Source organism: Panthera leo, chromosome C2, assembly GCF_018350215.1.
Source record: "Panthera leo isolate Ple1 chromosome C2, P.leo_Ple1_pat1.1, whole genome shotgun sequence".
NCBI classification, from domain to species: domain Eukaryota; kingdom Metazoa; phylum Chordata; class Mammalia; order Carnivora; family Felidae; genus Panthera; species Panthera leo.
Genome location: NC_056687.1, coordinates 93318413 through 93333373, shown reverse-complemented (window position 1 = coordinate 93333373; position 14961 = coordinate 93318413). Strand labels below are relative to the sequence as shown.

General features: G+C 37.2%; 1 protein-coding gene across 13 annotated transcripts in view; it reads left to right on the top strand.

Moving 5' to 3' along the window:
- Positions 1 to 413: 413 nt before the first annotated feature.
- The window catches only part of ECT2 (epithelial cell transforming 2), a 64890-nt gene continuing 50342 nt past the window's right edge, over positions 414 to 14961 (top strand). For 5 of the 13 annotated variants that reach the window (XR_006207389.1, XR_006207393.1, XM_042956154.1 and 2 more), the window contains exons 1-9: positions 3773 to 3794; positions 4230 to 4381; positions 5741 to 5820; positions 5925 to 6017; positions 8098 to 8280; positions 10179 to 10268; positions 11109 to 11216; positions 12150 to 12223; positions 14694 to 14824. Coding sequence is in view for 5 of the 13 variants with exons in the window: in XM_042956154.1 (XP_042812088.1) it covers positions 4252 to 4381; positions 5741 to 5820; positions 5925 to 6017; positions 8098 to 8280; positions 10179 to 10268; positions 11109 to 11216; positions 12150 to 12223; positions 14694 to 14824 (889 nt within the window). In the remaining 8 variants the exon portion in view is untranslated. The other 8 variants (XR_006207395.1, XM_042956158.1, XM_042956155.1 and 5 more) reach the window with 5 other exon arrangements.

Genomic DNA, 14961 nt, shown 5'->3' with positions numbered 1-14961 from the left:
AGCTCCAGGCAACCCGTAGGGGCACAGATTTAAAGGATTTAGTGACAGTTAGTAATAAAGTTGGCAGGGGAGAAGAATCCACTCAAACTTGACTCAGGAAATGGGATGTTTACTGAGTAAACAAGCGGTAGCCACAGACACACCTGCCACTCCCAGAGAAGCCCAGGAGCTACCACTTCCACCTTCCGGCCACATCCGGGCACTTCTCTTACAACCCCTCCCCCCCCCCCCCCCCGCCCCCGACGTTCGGACGTCTGAGCAGTTGGGTTTATTTGAAACACACGCAGAACCAATCAATCGGCGTCTGAGGCGAGGTGGGCGGGGAGCAGCGGCCAATCACCGCCCCTCTGGAGACCCCAGCCTATGGGATGGAGGTTGACATCACGCGCCAATCGGCATGGCTTTTAGAGAAAGCGGCTCACTTTTTGAATTGTTTGTTGCTGACACCGGCGAGGAATGGCGGTAACAGTGAGGGGAATCGGTGCTTGAAAAGGTGGACTTTCAAGGCGATTTTTGAGAGTGGTGAGGACTTTGTGGGTGTGGGTAGGGGAGGTGGGAGTGGGCCAACCTTCCCGGAGCAGTGGACCCCTTCTCTAGTCCGACTGCCCCGCCCCGATGACCGCGAATTCCGGAGCATCCCTGCCCAGGCTTCCTGGCTCTGGAAACCCCCCCACCGCACTCCCGACAGCTGGGCCGTGACGCGCAGTGGGATCCCGAAGTCCCCCAGGTTGCTGGGCATCTTCACTCGCTCACCTGGTTAGATATTTCTTCCGGAAGAATGTCTGGGTGAAGGGAGGGAGTTGGGAAGAGTGCTCTCGACTAGCCGCATTGTCCTCTGCGGCTCTGGCGGCCGGCAGCTGCAGCCTTTGTGGGCTTATCTCAGAGTGTTTAGTGGTTTCACTCTAAGATTCTTCTTGGTGTCTTCTCTTTAGGAAGCTTAGTTTTTAGTTTTTAAAACGCCAGCTTATTCCGGCCTCTCCCCAACCCCTCCGCGTGCGCCTTCCTCCCCGGTACAGATTTGTTTGGCTTGGTGGTTAAAAGTGCAGCCTCTGGAATCAGCCTGGGTTTGAATCCCTGTTTTAATGACTTGGGTGGTTACTTAACCTCTCTTTTCTAGGCTTCTTTATGAGATGGAGACAATAATAATAGTACCTGCCTCTTAGGATTGTTTCAAAGATTAGATAAATACAAGTAAAAGACTTAGAACAATATCTGCCACATATTGAACATTAAATCGATATTAACCAAAATTTTTATGTTAACACTAATGTTATTATTGTCAGTAATAACAACCATCATACCCACTATTGTATTTAGCTCCTCTGAAAGATGACTGCTTTAAAAAAAAAAAAAAAAAGGTAAAGGGAAACCTAAAGTGAGTATTTAAGTGACAGGTTTTCTGTTTGGGATGAAAAGAGGCATGTTTTACTGTTATTTAGTCAAAAACTGCTTGAGTATGTTCTTGGATGAGAAATAACCTTAGTATAGTTTATGAACACTGATCCTCTTGTCTTTATTTAAAAAGTTTACAGGGTGCTCTGGGTGGCTCAATCCATTAAGTGTCTGACCTCAGTTCAGGTTATGATCTTGTAGTTTGTGAGTTCGAGTCCCCAGCCCTGTGTTGGGCTCTGTCCTGACAGTTAAGAGCCTGGAGCCTGCTTAGGATTCTGTGTCTCCCTCTTTCTCTCCCTCTCCCGTTCGTACTCTAATCTCTTTCTTTCTCTCTCAAAAATAAATAAACATTAAAAAAATTTTTTTTAAAAAGCTTGCAGAATACATGAATATGAAAATGTGATTAGTGCATTTCCATTTGTAATCAGAGTGTTGGATATTGTCATCAACTTTCCATGCAGCTCTTTTTTTCCCTAAAAAAAGCCTTCCTCCCCGGTACAGATTTCAGCAATAAATTGATCATATATAGTATTATCAGAGACAATTTTAATTTTTAATTACCTATTTTGATGATATTTAAACAGGCAAAGGAGAGGAGTGCCTGGGTGGGTTAGTCAGTTGAGTCTCCCACTCTTTTTTTTTAAGTTTATTTATTTATGGGTGAGAGAGAGGGAGAGAGAGCACAAGCTGGGGAGGGGCAGAGATTGAGAGGGAGACACAAAATCTAAAGCAGGCTCCGAGTTGTCAGTGCAGAGCCTCACCGAGGGGCTTGAGCTCACCAACCCTGAGATCATGACCTGAACCAAAGTCAGACACTTAGGTGTCCCAAGCCTCCCACTCTTGATGTTGGCTCAGATCATGATCCCAGGGTCATGGGATCGAGCCCTGTGTCCAGCTCCATGGTGAGTGTGGAGCCTGCTTGACTATTAAGAATCTCCCTCCTCCATTCTTTAAAGTATATTAGTTCATCTCTTGACTTTTAAGTTTCTTTTAAGAGAACTTTGAATGAAAGCCTTTTCTTTTTCACTGGTAACAATTACATGTAAGAGACTTAACCAACAAAAAAAATAAGGGCTGGATAGAATATGTTGTTGATTCTAAATAAAGACTCTTATTAGCAACTATTGGAACATTCCTTTGGAGATCCTTAGAATAATGATTGATATAGATGTATGGGAAGACAATAAAAAATGTCTACATTGTGAATATTAGGAAGGTTAGCAATTGTTGCTCATTTTAAGATGTCATCTATTAAGTTTTCATGACAACTAAATTTGATTTTCTTTCACCGATTTGAAAACTGAGTGCAGAGTTAGATGGGAACCTGAGTCGCCTGGCTTTGAAGTGCTCACCTAACAATTATGCTGAGGTCTGTGGTTATCATTAGTGTGCATATCTTCACTTCCGGATGTATCACCATCCAGAAATGATGCTAATGATACCGTACTGTTTCTCCACAGCATATAGTTTACTTAAACTATTACTTTGATAAAAACCAGGTGGATGATATTTGTATATTTTATTAATCTAAAAAAAGTAGGGAAGTATAAAATAGATCAGACATGTACCTCCAGATAAAGATAGGACCTTCTCTTTATATTTGTCCAATATTCTGGAAATTAAAGATAATAATAAACTTACATAACAACCTTTGATTTGAATTGATGAAAATTCACTTAACTTTTCTTTATTCCCTGCTTGCCTAACTTTTCAACTCTTAAGTCCTGGAAGTCTAAAAAAAAAAAAGATTTTCTTTCATTGTCCACAGTCATAGTGACACTAATCCCTGCATAATTATCTTGTTAAATCTTTTAAAGGAGAGATGACTGTAAAGTAATAAGAAAATACAGATAAGCGGGCAATCCACTTATACATGAGATATACAGAGAAGTCCACAGAGAATGAGTCAAGAGCAGTGGGTTGGGGGTTGAAAGATGTGCTAGGTGGAGAATTGAGCACTATTAAATGTAAGTGGGTGTGGAGTAAATTGTGATCTGTGTTTAAAAAATGTTGAGAAATACACTGTGGCTGGAGCATATAGTATATGTGGAATGTGGGAATTGAACAGGAGATGAGGTTGAATAGGTAGGCTAAGACCAATTTTAAACCTGATGGTGAATTTGGACCATCAGGAGGAGTGCCCATGGAAGTTCTTAAGCAGGGAGGTGATATGGTCACTTTTGTTTTTAGGACTATACCCCAGGAAACCATGTGGAGAGTGACCTGAAGAAACCGATGATAAAGTTGTTTGGGGCTGTTGTATTTGACCATTGTGGCATTGAGCACAGAGAAGAGGGACCGGGTCTCAGCTCTTTTTTTCCTACAATTTGACGCTGCTCTGGCAATAAAATGATAATCAGAGATACTTCCTATGAGGTTCCAGAGTACTTGAGATGGGATTGGTAGGGATTTGGGGGACGACAAAGAACGTAGAGGAAAGAGTAAGGATAGATCTAGTTTTTGACTGGGATTATTTGAGAGATGGTAATAATATAATGAACATAGGAAGAGGAATAGGTTGGTTGAGGGCAAAGGTGTGGGGGAGGGAGATAGAATATTTATGACTACCTTCTGAATTTTCATTATACGTCAGATAATGTTTTGAGTACTTTTCATACATTGTTATTTTTACTATATTCCTATGAGTCATGCATTAGTATCTTTATTTTACAGAAGAGGAAACTGAGGCTCAGAGAACTTGAATGACTTTTCTTTGGTTCAGTATTAAGAAAAATGAGTAATGCTACTTTTTATAGATTCTAGATATAAAAGTAGAGCCTCTAATGCTTGTTTTTGCCCAATGATCATGTATTTTTATTCAAACTCTATTTTTTCAGTCAACGTAGAAGAGTACAAACAATGGCTGACAGTAGTGTATTAACATCCACTATTGAAAGGACAAGCTTGGCAGACTCCTCTATTTTTGATTCTAAAGTTACTGAAATTTCCAAGGAAAATGTACTTATTGGATCTGCTTCATATGTTGAAGGTAAACCTGTTAATCAGCTTTAAAACACCAAATCACTATTTTAATCCTAAGCTTACTAACTAGGGACTTAGGATTTAAATGTAATACTAACTGTTAAGATAAAGTACAGTTATTCAGTAAATATTTGTTGACAGAATCTCTTTATACTGTGTAGATTTTTTTGTTTTTATTTTAATTCCATGTTAGTTAACATACAGTGTTAATATTGTTTTAAGGTATACAATATAGTAATTCAGCCCTTCCATACATTACCCTCTGCTCATAACCTATTTAACCCATCCCTCCCTCCCCTCCCCTTGGGTAACCATCAGTTTATTCTCTATAATTAAGAGTCTCTTGCTTTGTCTATTGTCTCTCTCTTATTTTTTCCCTTTGCTTGTTTGTTTTGTTTCTTAAATTCCACATGTGAGTGAAATCATATATGGTATTTGTCTTTCTCTGACTTATTTCTCTAAGCATAATACTCTAGCTCCATCCATATTATTACAAATGGGAAGATTTCATTCTTTTTTTTATGGCTGAATAATATTCTATTGTATTTATATATATACCATATCTTTATTCATTCATCAATTGGTGGATACTTGGCTTCCATAATTTGGCTATTGTAGATAATCCTGCTATACAATAGGGGTGCATGTATCACTTTGAATTAGTGTTCTTGTATTCTTTGGGTAAATACCTAGTAGTGTGATTGCTGTATCACGAGATAGGTCTATTTTTAACTTTTGAGGAACCTCCATGTTGTTTTTCAGAGTGGCTGTGCCAGTTTGCATTCCCACCAGCAGTGCACAGGGTTTCTTTTTCTCCACATCCTCACCAACACTGTTGTTTCTTGTTTTGTCGACTTTAGCCATTTATATATACTGTGTAGATTTTTGGTTATTGTTTGGATTAATGCTTCCCAACTTTGAAGGAGAAAGCATCTTATTGTTCAATATTGCTTTTTTCTGTATGGGAGGGCAATGTAGCTGCCACACTGTTGGTGAGAATTTATTCAGTTATGACCGGTCAGGTGAAGAGCCACTTCTTCACTTGACCGCTTTATAAATGGGTCTGTCCTGAGGCAGCATCCACTGTTGAAGAGGATGGCTGTGCAAGATAGTGAATGCTTTTTTTTGATTAGGAGGGGTGCTGATGTTTGTATACTCTACTACAGTGTGTTTTCTCTTTCTCTAAAGTGATAGATGGCCAAATTTGTAAAAATAAACTAGGAATTAAGTCATTTTGATCTGAGAGAATATTATGATCTCCTCAAAGATGGAAAACATGCCAGATATAGCCAAAAAGGGATTAAGGAACTGCTAATTTTGATGTTGTTACCTGATAAACATATTTAAACATTTTTAATTTTAATAGAAGAAATGCCTCAAATTGAAACGAGAATGATATTGGTTCAAGAAGCTGGAAAACAAGAAGAACTTATACAAGCTTTAAAGGTATGGAGTTTTAGCTTTTTTTAAAAAAAGGTAATTTTTCTTCCATCAGCGTTTAAATAATTTTATAGTTTTCTTAATCTTATACTTAAGTCTCTTTTCCACAGACTATTAAAATAATGGAAGTCCCTGTTATAAAGATAAGAGAAAGTTGTCCTGGAAAATCGGATGAAAAATTAATAAAAAGTGTTGTTAATATGGTAGGTCAAGCATTTCATTGCATGTGGCATGCTGCACTACTCTTGATTGTGTTCTTATATTCCACTTAATAGTGATTGGACCTAAATTAGGCACAAGGTATATTTTGTGCACTTCGAAGCTAGAGGAATAGAAACTTTTATATTTATTTTTAAAATTTGGATATTTCTGAAACCCCAAACTATAGTATGTTTCATAAGTAGCAAAATCCTTACTACTTTGTTCTTGTTAAATTTAAAAGTCACATCATATGTATCTACAAAGATCTGATGTTTTTCTTTCTTTAAACCCTTTGGCTTCTTTTTTTTTTTTTTTTTTTTTTCCATTAATTTTATGTTTACTCCAAACTCTTGCTTTATTTCCAAATTATAAATCATAATAAATGACAGTCATCAGGGAATTTGTCCCAGCATATGAAATATATCTAATTCTGTCTTAGCAGTTATTTTAGTTTGTGAGGGCTGTGGTAACAAAATACTGAGACCGGGTGGTTTAAGCCACAGAAATGAAATGTATTTTCTCAAAGTTCTGGAGGCTAGAAGTCTAAGATCAAGATGTTGGCATCTTGATCTCTCTTGAGATCTCTTTCCTTGGCTTGCAGATGGCTCTGCTTTTTTACTGTGTCTTTCTTTACATGGCCTTTCTGTGCATGCACATCCCTGATACCTCCTGTGTGTCCAAGTTTCCTCTTCTTAAAGTACACCAATTAGACTGGATTAGAGCCCACCTACATGATCTCATTTAATCTTGATTACCTCTTAAAAGGCCCTATCCAAATATAGTCTCATTTTGAGGTATGGGGTTTAGGGCGTCAATGGTTTAGGGCGTCTTGAGGATACACAATTCAGTTCATCACATCAGGCTAGCAATAAAACCCAAACAATTTACTGACCTTTCAGAATTTTCTTTTAAATGGTTCTGTTCTTTTGGGGTGCCTGGGTGGCTCAGTCAGTTAAGCGTCTGACTTCAGCTCAGGTCATGGTCTCACAGTTCATGAGTTCGAGCCCCGCGTCGGGCTCTGTGCTAACAGCTTGGAGCCTGGAGCCTGCTTCGGATTCTGTGTTGCCCTCTCTCTCTGCTCCTCCCCCACTCGTGCTCTGTCTCTCTCTCTCTCCTTCAAAAATAAATAAAAACATTCAAAAAGAATTTATAAAAAAATAAATGGTTCTGTTCTTTTTGCACAGGCGCCATTCAGGTACTTAAATACCTTCATTCTTTTTTGTAAATGTACATTATATTACTGTGTACATTATAAAATTTTATGCTAAATGGTAACTTGCCTTTTTATATCCTACATTTGCTGTGTGGCAACTGCCAACATATTTCATATCTTTCTATTTCTCTCATATATACTGAAATGATTAAGTTAATCTGCACCCTTTTTGTAGATTAAAAAAAATTTTTTTTAATGTTTATTTTTGAGAAACAGTGTGAGCAGGGGAGGGGCAGAGAGAGAGAGAGAGAGAGAAAGACACAGAATCTGAAGAGGCTCCAGGCTCTGAGCTCTCAGCACAGAGCCTGATGTGGGGCTCGAACTCACAAGCTGTGACATCATGACCTGAGCCGAAGTTGGATGCTTAACTGACTGAGCCACCCAGCTGCGCCCCCCCCCCCCTTTTTGTAGATATTAAGTGCCATAGTATCCTATTTTTCTGAAGATAATTTATGTAGGAAGAACTATAAGTGTGGCATCATTTTCTTGGTGAGAATAAAAAGTAATAGTGGATGTATTTCTAATGCATCTTGTGTCAAAATGTATATACTTAAAAATCGTTTTAATTTTATGTGCATTGTAGGTGATTTATAATGACTACTAAGTCACGTTAAAAGTTATGCCTTTATGATATTAATATTCAAAATTTAATGTCAATATGGATGGAGATATGTATATGTAAAAATGCAAATAAGTAATGAAATAAGGCTGTTTACTATTAAGTATAATGCTCACTGTGTGATTTTACAGTTTACTACAAATATAAAAATAAAAATGTTGAATTGGTTTTTAGATTAGAGTCATTTGAATTAATTTTATAATCTATAAATAATTTTTTTTTCTAATAACCACCTGGAAAAAAAATCAAGGAAATTAAAGTTCCCTTTGTAAAGATGGAATCAGTGGAAGAACTTGAAAGTTTGGATTCTCCAGAATTTGAAAATGTATTCATAGTCATGGATTTCCAGGATTCTGTTTTTAATGAGTTATACAAGACTGATCATAGAATTATTGGGCCACCAGTTATCTTAAACTGTGCCCAAAAAGGAGAGGTAAGAAAATACACATTTATCATGACTTTTCAAGGTTAAATTTTTATTAATGAATTTTCTGAAAATTCATAAGCAGAAAAATCCTGTTAATTGTTGGGAGTATGTAATATTTAGAATAGGGATAGTAGTGGCTACTTTATTATAGTCCTTTAAATCTTTCTATTATAACTTGCAGGAGTGAAAATCTAAGGCTTTTGAAAGTTAATAATAACAACTAGATATTTGTGTGTATATATACCAGCAATGTCTTGGGAAGAAATAATTTCTTAAACTTGGCTTCCAGAAATGTATACACGTACATAAACTTATTTTCTTTCATAGAACAGATACACATTTCCATTTTTATTAGTTACCGCATGGTTTAAAATTATTTTAGCTTTTTGTTTGTTTGTTTGTTTGTTTTATATTGGGTTGTAACTTTATTTATTTCGAGTAATCTCTATACCCAGCATGGGGCTTGAACTTCCTGCCCCAAGATCAAGTGTCTCGTGCTCTTCCAACTGAGCCAGTCAGGCACCCAGCTTTTTGTTTTTGTTTTTGTTTTAAAGTTTACTTTTGGTGGGGGAGGGACAGAGAGAGGGAGAGAGAATCCCAAGCAGGGTCTGCGCTGTCAGAGCAGAGCCCTACATGGGGCTCAATTGTGCCACAACCATCAGATCATGACCTGCAAAATCAAGAGTCAGGTGGCTTAGTGGACTGAGCCACGAAGGTGCCCCACCCTCCTCCAGCCTTCACCACCGACTTTTTGTTTATAAATAACATTTCAGGCTAGAGTTGTAATAAAGTTAGTCCCTATTCTAACGGCACTGGGGGGCTCAATTGGTTACTGACTCTTGATTTCGGCTCAGGTCTTGATCTCATGGTTCGTGAGATTGAGTCCTGTGTTGGGCTCTGTGCTGACAGTGGGAAGTGCTTGGGATTCTCTCTCTCTCCCTCTTTCTTTGCCCCTCGCCTGCTCACTCTAGCTCTCTTGTGCGCTCTCTCTCTTTCAAAATAAATAAACTTAAAAAAAAAGTGGTGCTTTCAAAAATCAAATAAACTTTTTAAAGACCAAAATTATGAAATAATCTTGTATAATGGTGGGAATTATATATTTATACATTTTTTTAAAATAATTTTTTTTAACGTTTATTTAATTTTGAGAGAGAGCACGAGTTGGGGGGGGAGAGAGACAGACAGACACACACACACACACACACACACACACACACTGAATCTGAAGCAGGCTCCCAGGCTCCGAACTGTCCGCACACAGCCCGACGTGGGGCTTGAACCCACGAACCATGAGATCATGACCTGAGCCAAGGTCAGACGCTCAAACTACTGAGCCACCCAGGTGCCCGATAACATTTTTTTTAAACCATTCTCTTTCAATTATAAACACACACATACACACACACACACACACACACACACACATCTCCATTGGTTAAATTATTTACTATTTTCATTTTTTTAGCTCAAAAATTGGAACATTTGATTCAAATATATGTCATTTGCCTAGTGTTCATTATAAAATATCTTTGAACTATTTTAACTCTAATTGGAAATTTTTACAATAGTGGATGGAGTCTGAAATTTTTGCTAGTAGATAAGACTTTGAATATGTCAAGGTATATTTTAAAACTGGAGGTTTGCATGTAAATATATTTTATTTTGCCATTAGTAAAGTATTTAGATTATGTGTGTCAAATATGATTTTGGAATCTTGGGAAATTTTTTATTGTAAAACTTGTAATTTTTTTTTGTTTTGTATCAAAAAAATGCAAGAAATCTTTGGATTGACAAAGTTGATTTGGATTGACAAAGTGGAGGGGGAAATATATTTAGCTGGGGAAACATATGTTTTGTTCCCTACTATAAAGAAAGCTGACAGATTTAAAACTTGTATCCTTCAGCCTTTGCCATTCTCATGTCGTCCACTCTACTGTACAAGCATGATGAACCTAGTCCTGTGCTTTACTGGATTTAGGAAGAAAGAAGAACTAGTAAGTATTTTAAAACATTCTATTCAAGGAATATTTCTTCTAGCCTAATAAATTTAAACTGACATTTTTTGTGGGTGGTTATATCATGGTTTTATTTAAAACATATTGAAGGACAAGTTTTAAATTTTGTGAAGAAACATTCTGAAGACCCTTGTAAAGAAACCTTTTGAATTTTTTTTTTTTTTAACGTTTATTTATTTTTGAGAGAGACAGACAGAGCTTGAGTGGGGGAGGGACAGAGGAGAGGGAGAATCTGAAGCAGGCTGCATGCTCTAGGCTCTGAGCTGTCAGCACAGAGCCCGACGCGGGGCTTGAACCCACGGACCGTGAGATCATGACCTGGGCCGAAGTCGGATGCCCAACCGACTGAGCCACCCAGGCGCCCCAAGGAACATTTTGTTTAGGATGGCAGGCATATGAATGAACAGAAATACTTCATAACTATCGTCTGTTCAAATTGTCATTTTGTTAAGTATTATATCAGCCACATTATTTGAAGTTTTTGTTTACAAATTGTAATTTATTTTTTTAATAACATTTACATTTTTTAAAAAAAATGTTTATTTTTGAGAGAGAGAGAGAGACAGAGCATGAGCAGGGGAGGGGAAGAGAGAGAGGGAGACACAGAATTCGAAGCAGGCTCCAGGCTCTGAGCTGTCAGCAAAGAGCCGACACAGGGCTCAAACCCAGGAGCTGTGAAATCATGACCTGAGCTGAAGTCGGATGCTTAATTGACTGAGCCACTCAGGCGCCCCTACACACTGCAATTTCATGTTAAACATAATTTAAAATTTTTTCAAGTTAATCATAAAGTTAATGTTGCTTAATTTTTCTTTTGAGGTCAGATTGGTGACATTGGTTCATCACATGGGTGGAATTATTCGAAAAGACTTTAATTCAAAAGTTACACATTTGGTGGCAAATTGTACACAAGGAGAAAAATTCAGGGTATGTAAACTTGGGTGTATTTCAATATAGCATTTGGGGGGTGGATTTAAGCCTATCTGTTTCTCCCATTATTTATTGAGGATCAGAAATTCAATTTTTGCTACATATGCATTTAGTAAAAATTTTAAATTGTAGGAGTGTGGTCCTTTCGATTTTAAGGAAGCAATGGAACCTGAGTTAGGTCTTGAAATAAGTAGGATTTGTGAATGAGTAGGATTGTGGAGGTTGGTAGATGGGTAACATTTCCGGCAAAGGTTGGTTGGTGAATGAGCATTGGTGAATGAGAGTTGGGAAGTGTTGAGCAGATATTTCACTCTTGTCTAAATGGTCTTAATAAGAACAGAGCTATATTCTTATAAAATAGTTCTAAGATTTAACTAGTGACAACTATAAAAGAACGGGAGAAGTTACTTCTATTAGAATTAAAATCTTTAAGTTTACATTTGAATATCTTAGAGTTTATCACGTTCCCACCCTCCATCAGTGTATTTATGTAACAAACGGTAATTTTGGGGTAATAACGAATTCTTGGGAGGTATACTTTTCAATTCATATCTCAGTTTTTAGTGACTTAATTAGATATTTTCCTCTGTTGTGTTGTCTTGGGGGTCAGTACTTCCAAAAGGAGGAAACCCAGAGAAAGGAAACACAGAGAAAGGAGAAATAGAAATGTAGTAAAATAAACTTGACTTCAGAGTTGTATTTATTTAAAATAAGGAAATGGTTTAGACAGCATGGAACTTGTTCTAAATTATTTTAACCTAAGTTGTACAATTGAAAGACAATTTTTTGTTGATTTTTATTTATATTTTGTCATAAAGTAGATGAATAATCTAAAGCTCTAAAAAAAGTATGTATAAAATTGCTTAGAACTTCCATCAATGCAGTTATTTAGGGTGAAAATTTATCATAATTAATGCTCTATATTTTTAGATTGCTGTGAGTCTGGGCACTCCAATTATGAAGCCAGAATGGATTTATAAAGCTTGGGAAAGGCGGAATGAACAGTAAGTATTTAGAAATTCGGTAGTTTATTGTTAGAATTAAATATATTATTAAGGTAAACCTATGTGCCTCAAACCCTAAATTCATAGCTAGTATAGACAAAATGAATTCAGTCTTTGGGTGGCCTAAGGAATAAAGTCTAGGAGGAACATAGTTATAAAAAAATTATAAAAAATTGAAAGACATCTGTGGTACCTTTTGACTTTACCTTGTGAAATAATTGTGATTATCATTAGCATTCTTTTTTTTTTTTTTTTTTTTTTTTTTTTAAATTTTTTATTTTTCAACGTTTTTAATTTTATTTTTGGGACAGAGAGAGAGCATGAATGGGGGAGGGGCAGAGAGAGAGGGAGACACAGAATCAGAAACAGGCTCCAGGCTCCAAGCCATCAGCCCAGAGCCTGACGCGGGGCTCGAACTCACGGACCGCGAGATCGTGACCTGGCTGAAGTCGAACGCTTAACCGACTGCGCCACCCAGGTGCCCCAGCATTCTTTTTTTTCAATTTTTTTTTTTAATGTTTTTTTATTTATTTTTGAGACAGAGAAATAGAGCATGAGCAGGGGGGGCAGAGAGAGAGGGAGACACAGAATCTGAAGCAGGCTCCAGGCTCTGAGCTGTCAGCACAAAGCCTGACACGGGGCTCGAACTCACGGACTGTGAGATCATGACCTGAAGTGGAGTCGGATGATTAACTGACTGAGCCACCCAGGCACCCTGATTATCATTAGCATTCTTTTTTTCCCCCCAAGATGTTATTTAAATTCAAGTTAGTTAACATATAGTGTATTATTGGTTTTAGGAGTAGAATTTAGTTATTCATCACTTACGAGTATATAAAACCCAGTGCTCATCACGACAAGTGCCCTACTTAATGCCCAATATCGATTTAGTCCATCCCTGGACCCATCGCCCCTCCAGTAACCCTTTCTGTAGTTAAGAGTCTCTTATGGTTTGCCTCTGTTTTTATCTTATTTTATTTTTCCTTCCCTTCCCCTATGTTCATCTGTTATGTTTCTTAAATTCCACATATGAGTGAAATCATATGGTATTTGTCTTTCTGTGACTGACTTATTTCACTTAGCATAATACACTCTAGTTCCATCCACGTTGTTGCAAATGGCAAGATTTCATTCTTTTTCATGGGTAATATTCCATTTGACACTACATCTTTATCCATTCATCAGTTGATGGACATATGGGCTCTTTCCATAATTTGTCTATTGTTGACAGTGTTGCTATATGTTTACATTGGGGTGAATGTGCCCCTTCAAATCAGTTTTTTTGTATCCTTTGGATAAATACCTAGTAGTGCAATTCCTGGGTTGTAGTGTAGTTCTATCTTTAACTTTCTGAGGAAACTCCACACCCATTTTCCACAGTGGCTACACCAGTTTGGATTCCCATCAACAGCTTACTAAGAAAGTTCGTCTTTCTCTGCGTTTTTGCCAACATCTGTTGTTTCCTGAGTTGTTAATTTTAGCCATTCTGACAGGTATGAGGTGGTATCTCATTGTGGTTTTGATTTGTATTTCCTTGATGATGAGTGTATCTGTTAGCCATGTCTTTGGAGAAGTGCCTATTCATGTCTTTTGCCCATTTCTTAACTGGAGTATTTATTTTTTGTGTGTTGAGTTTGACCAATTTTTTAAAATTTTTTAGTGTTTATTTTGAAGAGAGAGAGTGCGAGTGGGGGAAGGGGGGAGAGAGAGAGAGAGAGAGAGACAGAGAATATGAAGCAGGCTCCAGGCTCTGAAACTGTCAGCATAGAGCTGGACATGGGGCTCGAACCCATGAACTGTGAGATCATGACTTGAGCTGAAGTTGGACGCTTAACCGACTAAGCCACCCAGGCACCCTGATAAATTCTTTTTAGAGTTTGGATTCTAGCCCTTTATCAGATCTGTCATTTGTAAATATCTTCTCCCATTCTATAGATGGCCTTTTAGTTTTGTTGATTGTTCCCTTTGCCGTGCAGCTTTCTATGTTGATAAAGTCCTAATAATTCATTTTTGCTTTTGTTTCTCTTGATAATAGTTTCATGCGTCTGGGTATTTAGATCATGTTATGTTTTTTATGTTTATCTGGTAACATTCTAAGTGGTGATTGCACTTCATAATCATGTTAAGCTCTCTGACCTCGTAATTCCTTGCTATTCTACTTCATCATTATTTAATATTTCATGAAACCATAGTAAACCCCTGGAACACAGAAAATTTCATGTCCAAAGCAGTGAGTTGAATCTTGTAAAGACTACTCGTGATCAAATTTTGTCAGAAGTTACTCTGAGATGACTGAGAACACATCAATTTGTTTGTTTTTTTTTTTAAACTGATGTTTTTATGAACATTTCAGGACCACATGTAAAATATTTTTGACATATGGATTACACTAAAACTTTAAGAATTATTATAGATTTATAAATTAACATTTAAGTTAAGCTGGTTTTAGAAAGGTATATTTTGTTTTTAGGGATTTCTGTGCATCAGTTGATGACTTCAGAAATGAATTTAAAGTTCCTCCATTTCAAGATTGCATTTTAAGTTTCCTGGGATTTTCAGATGAAGAAAAAACCAATATGGAAGAAATGACTGAGATGCAAGGTAGAATTTAGTATAATTTAAAAGTTATATTTTTGTATTTTCTTCCCCACTCTTGCTTAATTCCCTCCTGGTGAATATGCCTCTCTAAAAATTCAGGTTTGGAGATAAATAGTTAAGCTTATTTATGCTTGTATGCA